Raw genomic sequence first — 15,017 nt, 5'->3', positions numbered from 1 at the left:
ATCTGTTCCGAGCGTTCTCCCTTCTTTCCTGCTCCTGGCTGTCTCCAGCCCTCGCTGCCGTTCCCGGTCCCGCTGCTTCAGCTTTTCATGGGGCTGCAGAAGAGCCGTCGAGCAACTGAGGCGGCAAGATGAAGCGGCGTGCGATTGCTCTCGGAAAGCTGCCATTTGAAACTTGATCCTTTTTTGCCCATAAAAATGATTCGCAGTAAACACCCTATCAATTTTAGATTAATTATTCGGACTCCTGTAATGATATCAGCTGGGAGGGCAAGAGTGAAGGATTGTTTTATCCATAGCTGAAGCTCGGCACTCTGTCACAGAAGAGTGATAGATGATCAGTCTGCTCTCGCCTCTTTCTCCTTTTTCCGTGAGTGAAAGCTGCTGTGGAAACCCATCGTAAGCGTCAATAAAGATGGGACTGGAGCAAATCTTCCTTCACGTCTTGGTTTCTTGAGCAGTGACTGGGAGAACCCATCCCTGGGTCATCCATTTCGCACTTTGCTGCCGTGATGGAGATTTAATTAGGTTACCATTGAATTGATTGTCTCTGTATGGTATGCTTTTCCCCAGCAGAAGTCGGGAAGACTTGCGTAAATTATGGAAGCTTGAATTTGCCTGATTTCCTGCAGAAAGTGGGGTCAATAGGTCTCAGACTGTAGACACACTCTTCAGGCAGGCAGCAGGGGGTTGGCTCTTAATGGCACTTCAGAGATGCTTAATTGCCTTTCTGAAATATTGTTCTCAAATAAGAGGCTTGGTTTTCTCATCCATTAGAATCTGCGGGCTTTTCCCACTATCACCCCCTGTTAGTAGGTGTGGGCAAAAACATCCGAGGAGTTGTCAAATTTTCCAAAGTTATAAGTGGTAGGGGAGAATTTCCATGTTTTATGAAAGTAAAAATTGGAAATTAAGTCATGTCGTACATAAAACTTAAGCTTTTCAGAGAAAGCGTCATCATTTTTATATGTGCGGATGCATGTACTTCCTCACATACTTTGTTTTTTTTGTAAGTGCCTGAGAAGTCGTAGATGATAGAAGGAGAAGAATGCTTTTCCTGGGATGTTACAGCAAATAATTTCTTAGGATGTGTTGTAGCCAGAAAAAAAACAAATTGCACCTGGGAGTAGTTCATTTAGATGGTAGTGCTGGTCTGTATGTAATAAAAAGAATATTGTCCATAAGATTACTCTACCAGTTATTTCTTCTTGTAGGACAGAAACATAAGAGTTTCTTGGCACTCTCCAAGAAGTATTAATGAAAAGAGGTTTTTTAATGTTGTTTAAGAAACTTAATGTTGCAAGGATCCTTTGGGGAATAGAGCCTTGAGGAAAGGGAGTGTGTGGAAATGAGTCTGTAAAGTGTTAATAAGATGGATTGTGCTCTGGTAACATTTAGATTATGATTTGATACAGAAATTACTGGAGCTGGAGTAACATCAAAGGATTGTCTGTCTCATAAAATTATTAGAAATACTTGTAAAAACTTTTAGATTATAAGATCTTCTAAAATTAGAGATGATCTGCCTCTGCACATTACCAGTTTCTAAAGTAATTGATATGTATTTTTTGAATTATTGGTGTAGTCCTCTGCTATCACAAGTTACCATGTCCCTTTCATGAATCATTTTGTGCTATTACTGTTTATATAATATCATACTATTCCTGTTGAGGGAAAAATTAGAATTTCATGCCTTCCACTAGGAGCCTTAGGTGCAGATGATATCGATTGCTGTTTGCATAAGACCTGGAAAAGGAGATGTATGTATGAAAACTAATCTTTTTTTTTCCTTTTTCTTTTTCCTTTCTTTTTTCCTTTATTGTTTTTTCTTTTCAAGCTATATCAATAATGCTAATACAGGTCATTACTTCTCTTGACAAATCCTTGCCTGGAACATATCCCTAGGCCATCGTGGATAGGACTGTGTGCTTAAGGAAATCCTATTCACATCATAACTTCTTCTCGTATGCTAAAACGGACAAAATGTTATGAGCTCTTTTAAGTATAATAGGTTCTATATTCCCCTTGTCCCTGCGGTTATGAGGGATACTTTAGTTAGAGGCCTCAGTTACAAATGAGGAAGATGGATGTTAGGTGCATAAGGAAAAATAACCCAAAGACTAAACAAGGAAATTTAAAAATGCAAAATTTATTTCCTGCAAATATGAGCTGATAACTTTAAAATTTAGGTTCCTCCTGATGCAAGCAGACTTGCAGTATGAGTTTGGCTGAAGATCCTCCCAGTATTCTGGAAACTGTTTGCAGTTACTAACCTAATAAGAGTGTTTCTAGTTTTTTTTTTTTTTTATGGGCTAGGATTCAAGATTTCCCAGCAAAAACAAGCATCCGTTTCTGCTTTCCCAGCTCCCCTTTTCACCTCTTCCCCAAAGGTCTTGCTTTTCCCTTTGCAGCTCAGTGCTGCCAGGGCACGGCGCTGGGAACGAAAGCCCGAGCGGGGAAGTCGAGGCCGCGGCGCCCGCTCCAGCCGCGTCCTCCTCTCAGCGGTGCCCGCTCGGGCCGGCCGGTCCGTCCTCCCGCGGTGCCGCTCCGGGCCGGCCGGTCCGTCCTCCCGTGGCCCCGCTCCGGGCCGGCCGGTCCGTCCTCCCGCGGTGCCGCTCCGGGCCGGCCGGTCCGTCCTCCCGTGGCCCCGCTCCGGCCCTGTCACTCCTCCCTCCCGGCGCCCTCGGCTGCTCCCTCCGGCCAGCACCTCTTCCAAACGCGGCTGGCACCGTCAGTGCTGACTTAATCGCCTGTCTTGTCTCTTGCCAGTTGAGCCTTAAAGTCTTAAAAGGGATGCCCTGGTTAAAATTCAGGAGGAGTAAATAACTCACTGAAATCAGTCTTTGCATCTCATGCCTCTCTTTATAAAGAATTACAAAATTCAGGAGATTTTTTTTTTTCACCTCTTACGAACAAACCCAGTTTTATGGAATTTGGTTCCTTTTAGTGTCTGCTTTTACCTTTTTCGGTAGGGTGCCTATTTTATGTCAGGGCTGTGTTTTTGCTGCTTTGGTTTTATTGTTTTAAACTCTTTTCCATTCTGAAATTGTACTGCTGATTAAGTCTGTTTACTGAGATTATTAAAAAAAAAAAAAAAAATCCTAGTAGTGATTAGTGAATGGAGCCATGCTAGCTCAGCTCAGAAATCACCAGAGTGAATTCCCCCTTCCCCTCAAACCTGTCTGTCTCCTCCATATAAGTTTTTTTCTTTTTCTTCCCTAAAGCCCCTTTCTGTATGGTTAAGCAAAAGTAAAAAGAGACTCCAGAACGAAGCTGGAAGGAAGGATTTGCAGAATGGTTGAAGTACACTTGTGCCAGGATTGGTGAATCACCGTTCCAACACATTCCAGCTCTGACAATCAGATTCGAACTATGTGAATTCCTCCCTATGCAATGAATCACTTTGATTGAATCGTTTTCCTGTTTTCATCCACAGAAATGGAGCAGTGTGAGTAACCCGCTCTTCCTTCCCCTGATCCCACCGCAGTCCCAAGGTTTCACAGCTATAGTGCTGACCTACGACCGCGTGGAGAGCCTTTTCCGAGTCATCACTGAAGTGTCCAAAGTGCCCAGTCTGTCCAAACTGCTGGTTGTCTGGAACAACCAGAACAAGAATCCCCCAGAAGGTAGGAGCTCGTGGCTGGCGGTGGAGGAGGGTGGAACCGGGAGTAGCCTGTCAACTGCACCTGCCACAAAGCGACCTCTCTCCTTCTCAAAAGCTGTTTTATTGTTACTTGCAAAATAAAAAATGTGAATTTTTTGGTGACAGCCTTTCAGAAACGGAAGTGAGAAGCGCCGAAGTATATAAAACGAAGAAAAGCAAGCCCATGATGCTACTGCCAGTTTCTGAATTAACGGCAACTGATGCAGTAGTTACAGAAGCGCTGTTTTTTAGTTAACTTTATTTTGGTTGTGCAGTCTCCCTTTCTGGAGATCTTCAAAGTCCACTTGGACGCAGTCCTGTGCCACGTGCTCTAGGTGACCCTGCGTGTGCAGGGGGGTTGGACTAGATGATCTCTGGAGGTCCTTTCCAACCTTAACCATTCTATGGAAGGAGAGACTTATCTTATTTGTCCATGCTTAGTTTTAATACTCTCTAACCACTTTTTATCCCAGTGAATGCTTATCTTGCTACATTATCCTGCTAGAAAGTTTTCCAGAGCAAATTTGATTCAAAGCAGCAAGGTGTTTTGAATGTTTGGAGATATAAAATAAATGTATGCTGACTGATGAAATGAAATTTTGGGACATTTCAGGTGTCTGAAAAGAAGTTCCCAGACTAACAGAATATCTTGTAAAACGGCTCAGGCTGACCTGGTAAGGGGAGGAATGACATATGGGCCTGTATGGAAGTGTTTCGGTTGCCAGCACACCTGATTCTGTGTTTTATACCTTATGAATGAGTGTGCTGAAGCCTGCCGGATATTATAGACTTTTGAATTCATGGTTATTTTAAAAAAATGAGGACGCTTTCACAGACTGTTTCCTAAATAAATGAAATTTGTAGATTGTTGAGAGAAAATTTGATTTCAGAAGGATGTGAATGACCCAGCTGTGAGCTCAATGATGTAAAACTTTGCTTTTTAATTTGTGATATTTAAGGCTGTGCTTTGCTGGCAGGGTGTGCTGCCATTCTGTTCAACAAATATCTTTTTAGTTCAGATGTAATTTCAAATAGCAAAGCTACCATTACAGCCTTTTCTGCACGGTGGTCTGCACACAGAAGTGTGATTTTTCTAGGCTGTTACTGCCATAGGCGTGTTGATCAGCTCCACTTCCACCAATATTGTCAATCAGCTGCTGTCAAAACTCCTGAATTGGACAGGAGCAGAGGGGTTGAACACATGCCCTCCCCTGAGGTCTTCTCAGCTCAGGTATTCTCCTGCACTTGTTATGCCTCCTTACAGCAAGGACAAAAAGCCCCAAGAAGCCCCAAGATGCTACCACTTCTGCTCTCTCACCAAATAGCCTTGTTTCCCAATTCTATGATGCTGCAGATGCTCTCATTTATGTGCTGAGCCCTCTTTCAGGACCTCGCTCTTGCAGTTAGCTGCTGCCTTTCCAAACGCGCGCCATGATGCTGCGTGGCTCCACGTCCCTCCGTGCAGTGCCAGCGCAGGCTGCGTGGCACTCGGCAGCCCTGGGCTCTCTGCATCGTGAGCCCGTTCTGCCACCGTGCTTCTCCCCTGCCCCAGCGGCACGCGTAGATCCGGGCTTGGGGAGCTCCTTCGTCAGCTCCCTGTGGAGCAGGTTGGAGGTCCAGGAGCCGTTGCCCTGTCCAACGGGAAGCTGCTCGAGGTGACCTGTGGTGCTCGTTTCCAGTGTGAGGCAGCAAGGCCTGGGGTGCCCGTTTCACTTTGTGCTTACTGCTGTGAGGCATGAGCTCCTTGCAGTTGTGGGCACTTAGGCTCAAATCCTGACCGTTGTTGCAGGCAAGTAATAAATCTTACACATCTGTGATTAAATACTGTCTGCACAGTGGTGAATGAGTTTGTGTGATGTATGTGACTCGGGCATTCTTTTCTAAATATGTAGGTGGTGTATTTGTGGGAAAAGAAGTATCTCCTTCTTGGAATAAGTGTTTAAAGAATTATAAATCTGATGATAAAGCACTGAGTAAATTCATCTCTCTTCAAATGAGGCATGTCTTTAGAGTTTCTTGCTTTGTAATTCTCTTCCAGAAGCTTTGGCTGCTGCTTTCCTGCCCCTGCAAATTGGCTGTCCTGCATAGCAGTAAGATGCATTGTAAAAATTAATTCCTGACCACTTGTTTCAACTTAGGATCTTCTGCCAGCTTCTCAGGAGCCAAGCTATTACTGCCATGGACCTGGCTTGCTGCCCGTGTTGGCCAGTTGCTGCAGTTTAGAGTGGAGTAGCTTTGTTTTTCACTTCACAATGTTCTGTAATATGGCTGTGCTGAATGCCTCAAATTTAATGGTTTATTAAATGTTTTGCAGTCTTTTGAAGTGAGAATTGTTGTGTATAGATTGATGATACTAAAATTTTTGCAGGAAGGTTTTGTTGTTGTTTGTTTTGTTTGTTTGTTTGTTTTTCAACATGCATGATGTTATATTAATTCTGCTGTATCCAGTGTATGTGGATAGATTTGACCCCAGTGAATTGCTTCCAGGTTTTCCTTTGAGTGAGCCTGAGGTAAAGGAGAGTGGAAGCAAATAAATTATGAGAATATTTTTTTTAATCTTGCATTTTGAAATTCTTTTAAATTAAAGCAGGTGATTCCTATCTGCTTTGAATAGTACTAATTAACCCACCTCAAAAAAAAGAAAAAAAAAAAAAGGATTTGTTACCAGTTGAGAGCTCAGGCAGTTTTGCCCTTATTTTAGACTGAGTGTTGTGTTGAAGTAAATAACTATTTGTTTCTAATGTTCCTTGTTTCTTTATTGCTGTTATAACGCTGTAATCTCTTGGGCCATGGCCAAAGAGAGATCAGTTTGATTGAATTAATTTGCTTTATTTCAGATCCATGCAGGGCCTTCCACTTGGCTCTTCAGCCGGGCTCTTGTTCAGCCTGTCTATTAGCGAGCCTAATCCTTGGACTTCAAAGCTTCTGCCATTTATAGCCTGTTAAAGCCAGGAAGTTTCTGATGGATTAGGGCAAGGAATGAGTTTGAAGTCTGTAATGTGCACCACTGTCACTGATAAAGGCTGGTTTATTACCCTACAGTAGTATCTGCACTTTTATGGCTATTCTCTTTTAATTGGTTATAGTAAAGCTGAGGCGCTTAACCTCCGAGAGCATCGAGTGCCCTATTTCCTGGTCATTTCCATATAAGGGACACATTTCTGTATGGAAAAAAATCTTGCCTTTTGTCATTACAGTCCTCCATGTTTTTATTTTGTTTTATATATGGAAGTGGGAAGGCCGAGGAAGGACATCAAAGGTATTTTCCTTTGTGATGATGTACAGTAAACCCAGGCTTGAACTGGGGTGTTCTGAGGGTAACTGGTGTAGTGCTATATAAATATGGCATGTGGCTGCCCTTTGCTTTCTCTCACCAACACTAGAATAGTATAATTGAAAATGACACTGAATACTCTTGACATTGTCATCAGAGCAACATGTATTAGAAATAAATATTCAATATTTCCATTGTCCTTAGGAATGGAAGGGTTCAAGTACATGCAAATAGTAAAATCAATCAATCATTTATTTATTTATTTATTTATGAGTGCTTATATACTGATAATAATACCTTTGTGTAGAACATCTTGCGCTTTGGTCTGGGTTTGGCTTGGCTGAACACCCTTCCTTCCCATACTTTCTAATTGAGAGAGACATGTAGACATAGGTATATCTGGTGGAAGCTATATTGTGTATTTTGATGTTACTGCTGAGTCAGTGTGCTAAAGTGGGAACGCTGTTTTGGATGTGTTTGGAAACCAAGGATCTAATCTCCTGCTTTTGAACTCAGAGCCTTACCCGTGTCTGAGGATTAAAGGTAAAACGGCCACAGCAAAGGAGTATGTGAGTAACACAGAAGCCTTGTGCAGATTTCTAGAGGTTTTCAGAGTATTTATCATGGTCAAAATACTGGATCCTGTATGTGAAACAATAGGGAGGAACTGTCATAGATGATGACGAATTTAATATGGCACATTTTAGAATCATTTTCCTGATTTTAGGTGCTCTCTGGATTTAGGGCTTGTTATTTCTGATCTGTATTTTTCACTGAGTATTGCATATATACTCAGCCGAACAGTGTAGATAAGTTCACTACTGTGAATACGACAGTAGTGTCAGCAGTCATGACTACATGTTTGGTGTTAATAAAAAAAATGGTTAAAAGTTTTGAAATATAAGAGAAAATCTTTTTTTTTTTAATTCACTCTGCATCCTTTAAAATAAACATTGCGGTTCAAGTGTCTGCTCCTGGAAGTATTTGCATGGACAGGATTTTTCCCCCTCTGTTCAGCCAAATACTTTTGCTTTTTTCTATTGAATTCTTTATTCGAGAAGTCTTTATTCAAATTCTTAATTAAAGGTTCTGAAATTCAAGAAAATGGTCTATGGTAGAAATTTCCTGTTACTTTTAATTACACAATCTTATCTACCATGTAAATATATTTATGTAAAGAGAGAGCTATAAATGCATTACTATTTGTAAATATGCAACAAGCTACAAGCCAAGTGTGTGGTAGTTTGACTCCTTTTTTTTAGGTTCAGTTTTGTAAAAATCAAAGGTGTATTTTAAAGAGTGTATTTTCTGTGTAGTTGAGTCAGTTGTGTCAGTTATATCCTGGAGCTAAGTTGCTGATAAACTCATAATAAGCTGCAGACTCTGGGGCTTATGGATATTGTTATCCTCCCTATTTCAGTTTGGCAGTACTAGTGGATAGCACTGATATAAAACACTGAGACAATGAATCTGCATATGCTATGAATTGCTCTAACTTAAGAAAGAGCTGTCCTTTTTTTCTTTTCTTTTTTTTTTTTTTTTCCTCCCCTGTGGCACATTTTTTGTATAGTGTGCCTTTAGTGACTGGTCCTGCTAGGAACATCTCGTTGAACTTATATTACTTATGTTTTGAATTAACGTGTCTGCTTCACAATGTACTTGATGCCACTTCCTAATTAGATAAAGGACTGATTGGTGATTGTTTCTGTCTCCCATGAATTATATTACTTTACAAAATCTTTCCTTTTCATGTGAAAATTACAATATTGTCTACATAATGATCATTTTGTCATGTTATTTTTCTAATAAAGTTGCTCTCTAAATTTGGCTTAACAAAAATTTTAAGGCTGTAGAGATGAGATGGAAGGCAAAAGGTACTTTAGATTGTAATGAAATTGCCTTTGTCTCATGCCCATCTCTTCCTTCTCTTCTCTGCCTTTCATGTAATTCAACTGGGAGTTCTAATTGGGAAGTGCATGTTTAGAGGATATATTTTACTATTCTTCATTAATATCTATTAATATTACATTTTATTTTTTGTTTTAAACTTTTATTTTAAATTTAGATTTTTATTTTAATTTTTTTTTATTTTAAATTTTTAGAATTAGGTGTTTTAAATGGAAATGTGGTTAGGGCGCTTTTTTCTTGGAGCATGTGACATCAGCACTGAGTTTGGACTTGTAGTTTGTGGAAATCATCTTGAAATCATTCTTGAAAAATTTGCTGTCTGATGCAGAGCTGCAGAATTTATGGTGGGATTATGGACGGCCCAAAATGCAGTTGTGTATGTGGTTATTTGGGATTGCAAGCCACTGGAATTGGAAGCTGCATTTGGAAAAGTTTGGAAACCGCTGATGTCTCAGATCTTTCCCAGGCAGTTTAACAGATGCTATACCTGTTTTTAGAAGACCACAAGGCTTTCTCTGTGGGTAGGTCTTGCATCAGTGGTCCCAAATAGCACTAAGTGTCGGGAATGTGTCCTGAGCCAGACAGCAAGTGTACATGGTGTCCAAGCACTGCTCTCCTGTTGCCTTTTCAATAGGACGTGCAAGAGCAGGAGCTTGTTACCCACCCTTCAGATTGGATGTGTAGCTGGATTTTTCTGTGCTCCAGAGATCCGATTGTTAACATTTCGGTTCATCACAGAAAGCCCTCATTAAATTAGCAGAATCAAACACACATTTTTACTCTTGTATGCTTAGAGGTTCTTCAGTGATTTTAAGAGTTTGTCTGCCTTGTCTGTTACTTTTTGTCTCATCTTTGTCATACTCCATTAAATTATGCAAAGCCGCTCTGCTGTAAGGTAAAATAGGGATGGACAAATACTTTCTTGGTTATAAACCAATATTCTGAAATGAGTTTTTTTCCCTAAATGTGCTTTACTAGTGCTCGGGTTTCTCTGAACCTTACCTTTCCAAGCAATAGCTGATAATTCAGAGTGTGATATTGCAGAAGTGACACACTTCGTCTCAAACTCTATTTTTAAGCCTCATTCCTAGTATGTATTTAAAGAAAAAGTACAAATACTCCTCTTTTATGGACTTCCAAAGTAATTACGGACAGTTTTAACCTTTCTGTGGATTCTAAAACTTTGGTTTCTGCAGTAGCTGTGGTCTTTTTTAATTGGCTCTGTCTTTCTGTTGGAACCTTTGTAGCAGGGCTGGGTTGGGACCAAAAGGTCTTTGAATTGTGAGACTTTCTGACAGTCACCTCCATCTCAGAAAGGAGCCAGAATGCTATGTGATAGTGTGTATTTTTTTCTCTTTTTTTGCTCAAGTAATCAGTACAGTAGCTGCCCACAAAGGCTGACATTGTGCCTTTATATATCCCATGTGCTTCTGTCTTCACAGGTGGAGCAAATTTTAGTATCACATCAGCCTAGGGCATTGCATAATCTAATGTTTTCTTTCATTGTGCATAGCACAAAATGGTACCCTCATGTATTATTTAAACTTTCTGAAAATGCTGGTATTTTCTGATCTTTCCCTTAAATCCAGATCAGAAACTTTGTAGCTTGTTTCTCAAAATACAAATATTTTACAGCACGTACCTCTTTGAGACTTGGTGACCTTGAGAGAATTTCCAAGATCTTAGTAAGTCACGTGACTTTAGAATCATAGAATCATAGAATCATAGAATGCTTAGGGTTGGAAGGGACCTCTAGAGATCATCTAGTCCAACCCCCCTGCATACGCAGGGACACCTAAAGCACGTGGCGCAGGACTGCATCCAAGCGGGTTTTGAAGATCTCCAGAGAAGGAGACTCCACAACCTCTCTGGGCAGCCTGTTCCAGTGCTCTGTCACCCTCACTGTTAAGAAATTTTTCCTTAAGTTCCTATGGAATTTTTGATGTTTCAGTTTCCGGCCATTTCCTCTAGTCCTATCAGTGGCCACCACTGAAAAGAGACCATGACCGTCCTCTGCACTCCCTCCCTTGAGGTATTTATATACACTGATTAGATCCCCTCTCAGCCTTCTCTTCTCCAGGCTGAACAGGCCCAGCTCCCTCAGCCTCTCCTCATAGGGCAGATGTTCCAGGCCCCTGATCATCCTTGTAGCCCTGCGCTGGACTCTCTCCAGCAGCTCCACATCCCTCTTGTACTGTGGAGCCCAGAACTGGACACAGTACTCCAGATGCGGCCTCACCAGGGCTGAGTAGAGGGGCAGGATCACCTCCCTCGACCTGCTGGAGACGCTCTTCTTAATGCAGCCCAGGATCCCATTGGCCTTCTTGGCCACGAGGGCACACTGCTGCCTCATGGTCAACTTGTCGTCCACCATGACACCCAGGTCTTTCTCTGCAGAGCTGCTCTCCACAAGGTCGGTCCCCAGCCTGTACTGGTGTCTGGGGTTATTCCTCCCCAGGTGCAGGACCTTGCACTTGGCCTTGTTGAATTGCATGAGGTTTTTCACCGCCCAGTTGTCCAGTCTGTCCAGGTCCCTCTGGATGGCAGTGCAGCCCTCTGGGGTATCAGCTACTCCTCCCAGTTTGGTATCATCAGCAAACTTGCTGAGGGAGCACTCTGTGCCTTCATCCAGGTCATTGATGAATAAATTGAACAGGACTGGACCAAGGACTGACCCCTGGGGGACCCCACTAGCCACAGGCCTCCAACTAGACTCTGCACCGCTGATCACCACTCTCTGAGCCCTGCCATCCAGCCAGTTCCTAATCCATCTCACTGTGCACTCATCTATCCCACACTTCCGGAGCTTGCCCAGGAGGATGTTGTGAGGGACGGTGTCAAAAGCCTTGGTGAAGTCGAGATAGACGACATCCACCGCTCTCCCCTCGTCTATCCAGCCGGTCATTCCATCATAGAAGGCTATCAGGTTAGTCAGGCAAGATTTTCCCTTGGTGAATCCATGCTGACTACTCTTGAGCACCTTCTTGTCCTCCATGTGCCTGGAGACAACGGCCAGTATGAGCCGTTCCATCACTTTTCCGGGGACGGAGGTGAGGCTGACTGGCCTGTAGTTGCCTGGGTCCTCCTTCTTGCCTTTTTTGAAGACTGGCGTGACATTGGCCTTCTTCCAGTCTTCCGGCACCTCCCCCGTTCTCCAGGATCTTTCAAAGATGATGGAGAGCGGCTTAGCTATGGCATCTGCCAGCTCCCGCAGCACTCTGGGGTGCATCCCATCAGGGCCCATGGATTTGTGGGTATCGAGGTTCCTTAGGTGCTCTCTGACCCAATCTTCCTCTACCCAGGGCAAGTCTTCCTCTCCACCCGCTTCTTCTCTTGCCTCTAGGGCCTGGGGCTCTAAAGGGCTGCCCTTGGTAAACACCGAAGCGAAGAAGGCATTGAGCAACTCTGCTTTTTCTGTGTTATTTGTAACCAAGGTGCCCATCCCGTCCTCCAGCGGACCCACGTTCTCCCTGATCTTCCTTTTGCTGTTAATGTATTTGAAGAATTTTTTTTTGTTATTTTTAACGTCCCTTGCCAGCTTGCCTTCCAGACGTGCCTTAGCTTTCCTTGTCGCATCTCTGCACTCCCTGACTATGTTCCTGTATTTCTCCCAGGGGGCCTGTCCTTTTTTCCACATTCTGTATACCGCTGCCTTCCGCTTGAGCATTGCCACAAGCTCCCGGCTCATCCACGCAGGTCGCCTGCCCCCTCTGCCTCCCTTCCTACACACAGGGATGCACTGTTGCTGGACGTGGAGGAAGTGCCGCTTGAAAACTAACCAGCTCTCTTGGGCCCCCCTGCCTTCTAGAGCACTAGCCCATGGGATTCTACCGAGGAGGTCTCTGAAGAGGCTAAAGTTGGCCCTCCTGAAGTCCATCGTCGCAAGGCTACTTACAGCCCTGCCTCCTCCTCGTTGAATCCTGAACTCCACCAACTCATGGTCACTGCAGCCGAGGCTACCCCCCACCTTAACATCTCCTACTAGGCCCTCCCTATTTGATAGCACGAGGTCCAGTAGCCCACCTCTCCTCGTCCTCTCCTCCACAACCTGCATCAAAAAGTTATTATTGACGCTCTGCAGGAACCTCCAGGACTGCTTATGCCTGGCTGTGTTGTCCTCCCAGTTGATGTCGGGGTAGTTGAAGTCCCCCATGAGAACCAGGGCCTGTGACCGTGAGGCAACATCCAGCTGCCTATAGAAGGCCTCATCAACCTCCTCGTCCTGGTCAGGTGGCCGGTAGCAGACACCCACCACAGTGTCTCCCACATTAGCCTGCCCTCTAATCCTTACCCACAAGCTCTCAACTCGCTCATCCTCGACTTTATAAGAATCTGTTCATGTCTGAGCTGCATGCAGATGATAATTAGATTACACTTTCATTTTTCGTACACCTATCATTCCTTTTTTTCCTTTTTTAGTCTTTTTTTGTAAGTGGCTATCCTCACAGCAAGCTGTCAAGCAGGTGGTTTCCCAAAGAACTAGAAGTTTAAAGCATCCTTCCTTGCCTGCTTTGCTGAGTGAATTCTCATTCCTAGGGGCTTCTCACTTTCCCTGTCCTCCTGTACGTTTTTGTTGTGCTCCCAGGGATTTGCCCCGTGTCTCTGGCTGCAGCTGGGCAGTGACTTCCACTGCAGCCCCTGGGCAGTAGCAGGGGTCCAGCCTGGTGTGCGGCTGCGAGCCGCTGTGCAGAGCCATCCGAGTAGGCATCTGCTAGAGGGTGAAGAGGGGACTAGAACTGAAGCAAAGCATCCACAATGGGGACAATAGCAGCCATGGTCACTCGGGCGCCTGATAAAGGTAGATTTTATATTGTCACTTCTTTTCAGTCCCACAAGAACAACCGTTGGGCAGGAAGCTGAATAAAATATATATCTCTGTATTTATTCCCCTTTCTTTTGGCAGCGCTTGCATGCCTGTCCTCTTTCCAAAACAGCTTCAAGGAAAACTGACTTTTGAAGACTCTTGGTGTGGTTTGGAAAGAGGATTTTGTTTTCCCGGTGAAATAGTATTTGGATACTGGCATCTTTAAGCAGTATGTATTTCTGTATTTTTCATCAGTATTGTGTGAATAAAATTGTGAATAGAATATTTTTTCCTGCCTCATGTCCTAAACCAGTGTTTCTTGATATCCCCTATCCCCCTTTCTTGATATGTGATTATCCCACTGCAGTGGTGGCCAAGCTGTCCCCACAGACAGCTATCTGTGAAGCTCTTAGCAAAAAAAATGTAACTGAGCTTCTACTCTCTTTCCTTCATGTATTTACAGTTTTGCCTAACCGAAAGATATAAGTTCACCATCAAAAGTTGTTTTTTTTTCAGATGTGAGTAAAGAGGACTGAAGAGATTTTTGAGGTGGGAATGCTGTCTTGTTCAGAAATAAATTATAATATTGAATTATATTTCTTTTTTTTTTTCTCTCATCAGATTCCCTGTGGCCAAAGATTCGGGTTCCACTGAAAGTTGTTAGAACTGCAGAAAACAAACTTAGTAATCGCTTCTTCCCCTACGATGAGATTGAAACAGAGGCAGTGTTGGCTATTGATGACGATATCATTATGCTAACCTCGGATGAACTCCAGTTTGGATATGAGGTAGGAGGATTGCTTTTTTCCGGTCACTTTCTCTGTTCGCTTCAGCCTTGCATGTGTATACTAAGCAGAGAAGACATTGCATATTCAGATAGTTTCATCTCTCTACACGCTACGACAATTCAGTGCTGACTGTGCTAAGGGCCTGGATTTAGGAGCTCAGAGGGTTACAGTTATTCAGACAGTCGTTATTTTATAGAAAAACTACTAACCAGCATAATGCTTTGGTAACTGGCACAGTTTTGCCAAGAAACTCCAGAAAATATCGTTTAATTTGTGTAATGGAAAGCAGTCTGGAGGCTGTGAATAGGATTCATCTAATTAATTATGACAAGTCATAAGTAGTCTCTAAGTTAATATTTCAGGTATTTGAAGAGCAAGAATTGCAGGATTTGACATTCTTTATCACTGCCCTTTTGCCTGACAGGACTGGCTGCTATATGTGCTCTCTTCAAGCAAAATTAGTTGTTCAGTTGTCCTTTTAATTTGGTAGCCACTTAGGCACAAGAAACAGAGCGTTTTTTTCACTGGTGTGTTAGCCCACAAACATTTTTTCTGCTCCTGGGGTATATTGCTGTCAGATTCTTCCTGTATGAATTGATGGAC

The 15,017-nt window shown here is 43.1% G+C and overlaps 1 protein-coding gene across 1 annotated transcript in view; it reads left to right on the top strand.

Annotated features, from left to right (window-relative positions):
- The window catches only part of EXT2 (exostosin glycosyltransferase 2), a 67,502-nt gene that overhangs the window by 36,714 nt on the left and 15,771 nt on the right, over positions 1-15,017 (top strand). Inside the window, exons 9-10 of the mRNA XM_088525713.1 lie at positions 3,434-3,623; positions 14,248-14,414. Of these exons, the coding sequence (XP_088381839.1) occupies positions 3,434-3,623; positions 14,248-14,414 (357 nt within the window). The remainder of the gene's footprint in view (positions 1-3,433; positions 3,624-14,247; positions 14,415-15,017) is intronic.

Source organism: Tinamus guttatus, unplaced genomic scaffold, assembly GCF_059628265.1.
Source record: "Tinamus guttatus ecotype Peru unplaced genomic scaffold, ASM5962826v1 Tinamus_guttatus_pri_ptg000240l, whole genome shotgun sequence".
Taxonomy (NCBI): domain Eukaryota; kingdom Metazoa; phylum Chordata; class Aves; order Tinamiformes; family Tinamidae; genus Tinamus; species Tinamus guttatus.
This window is presented reverse-complemented; position numbering and strand designations above follow the sequence as displayed.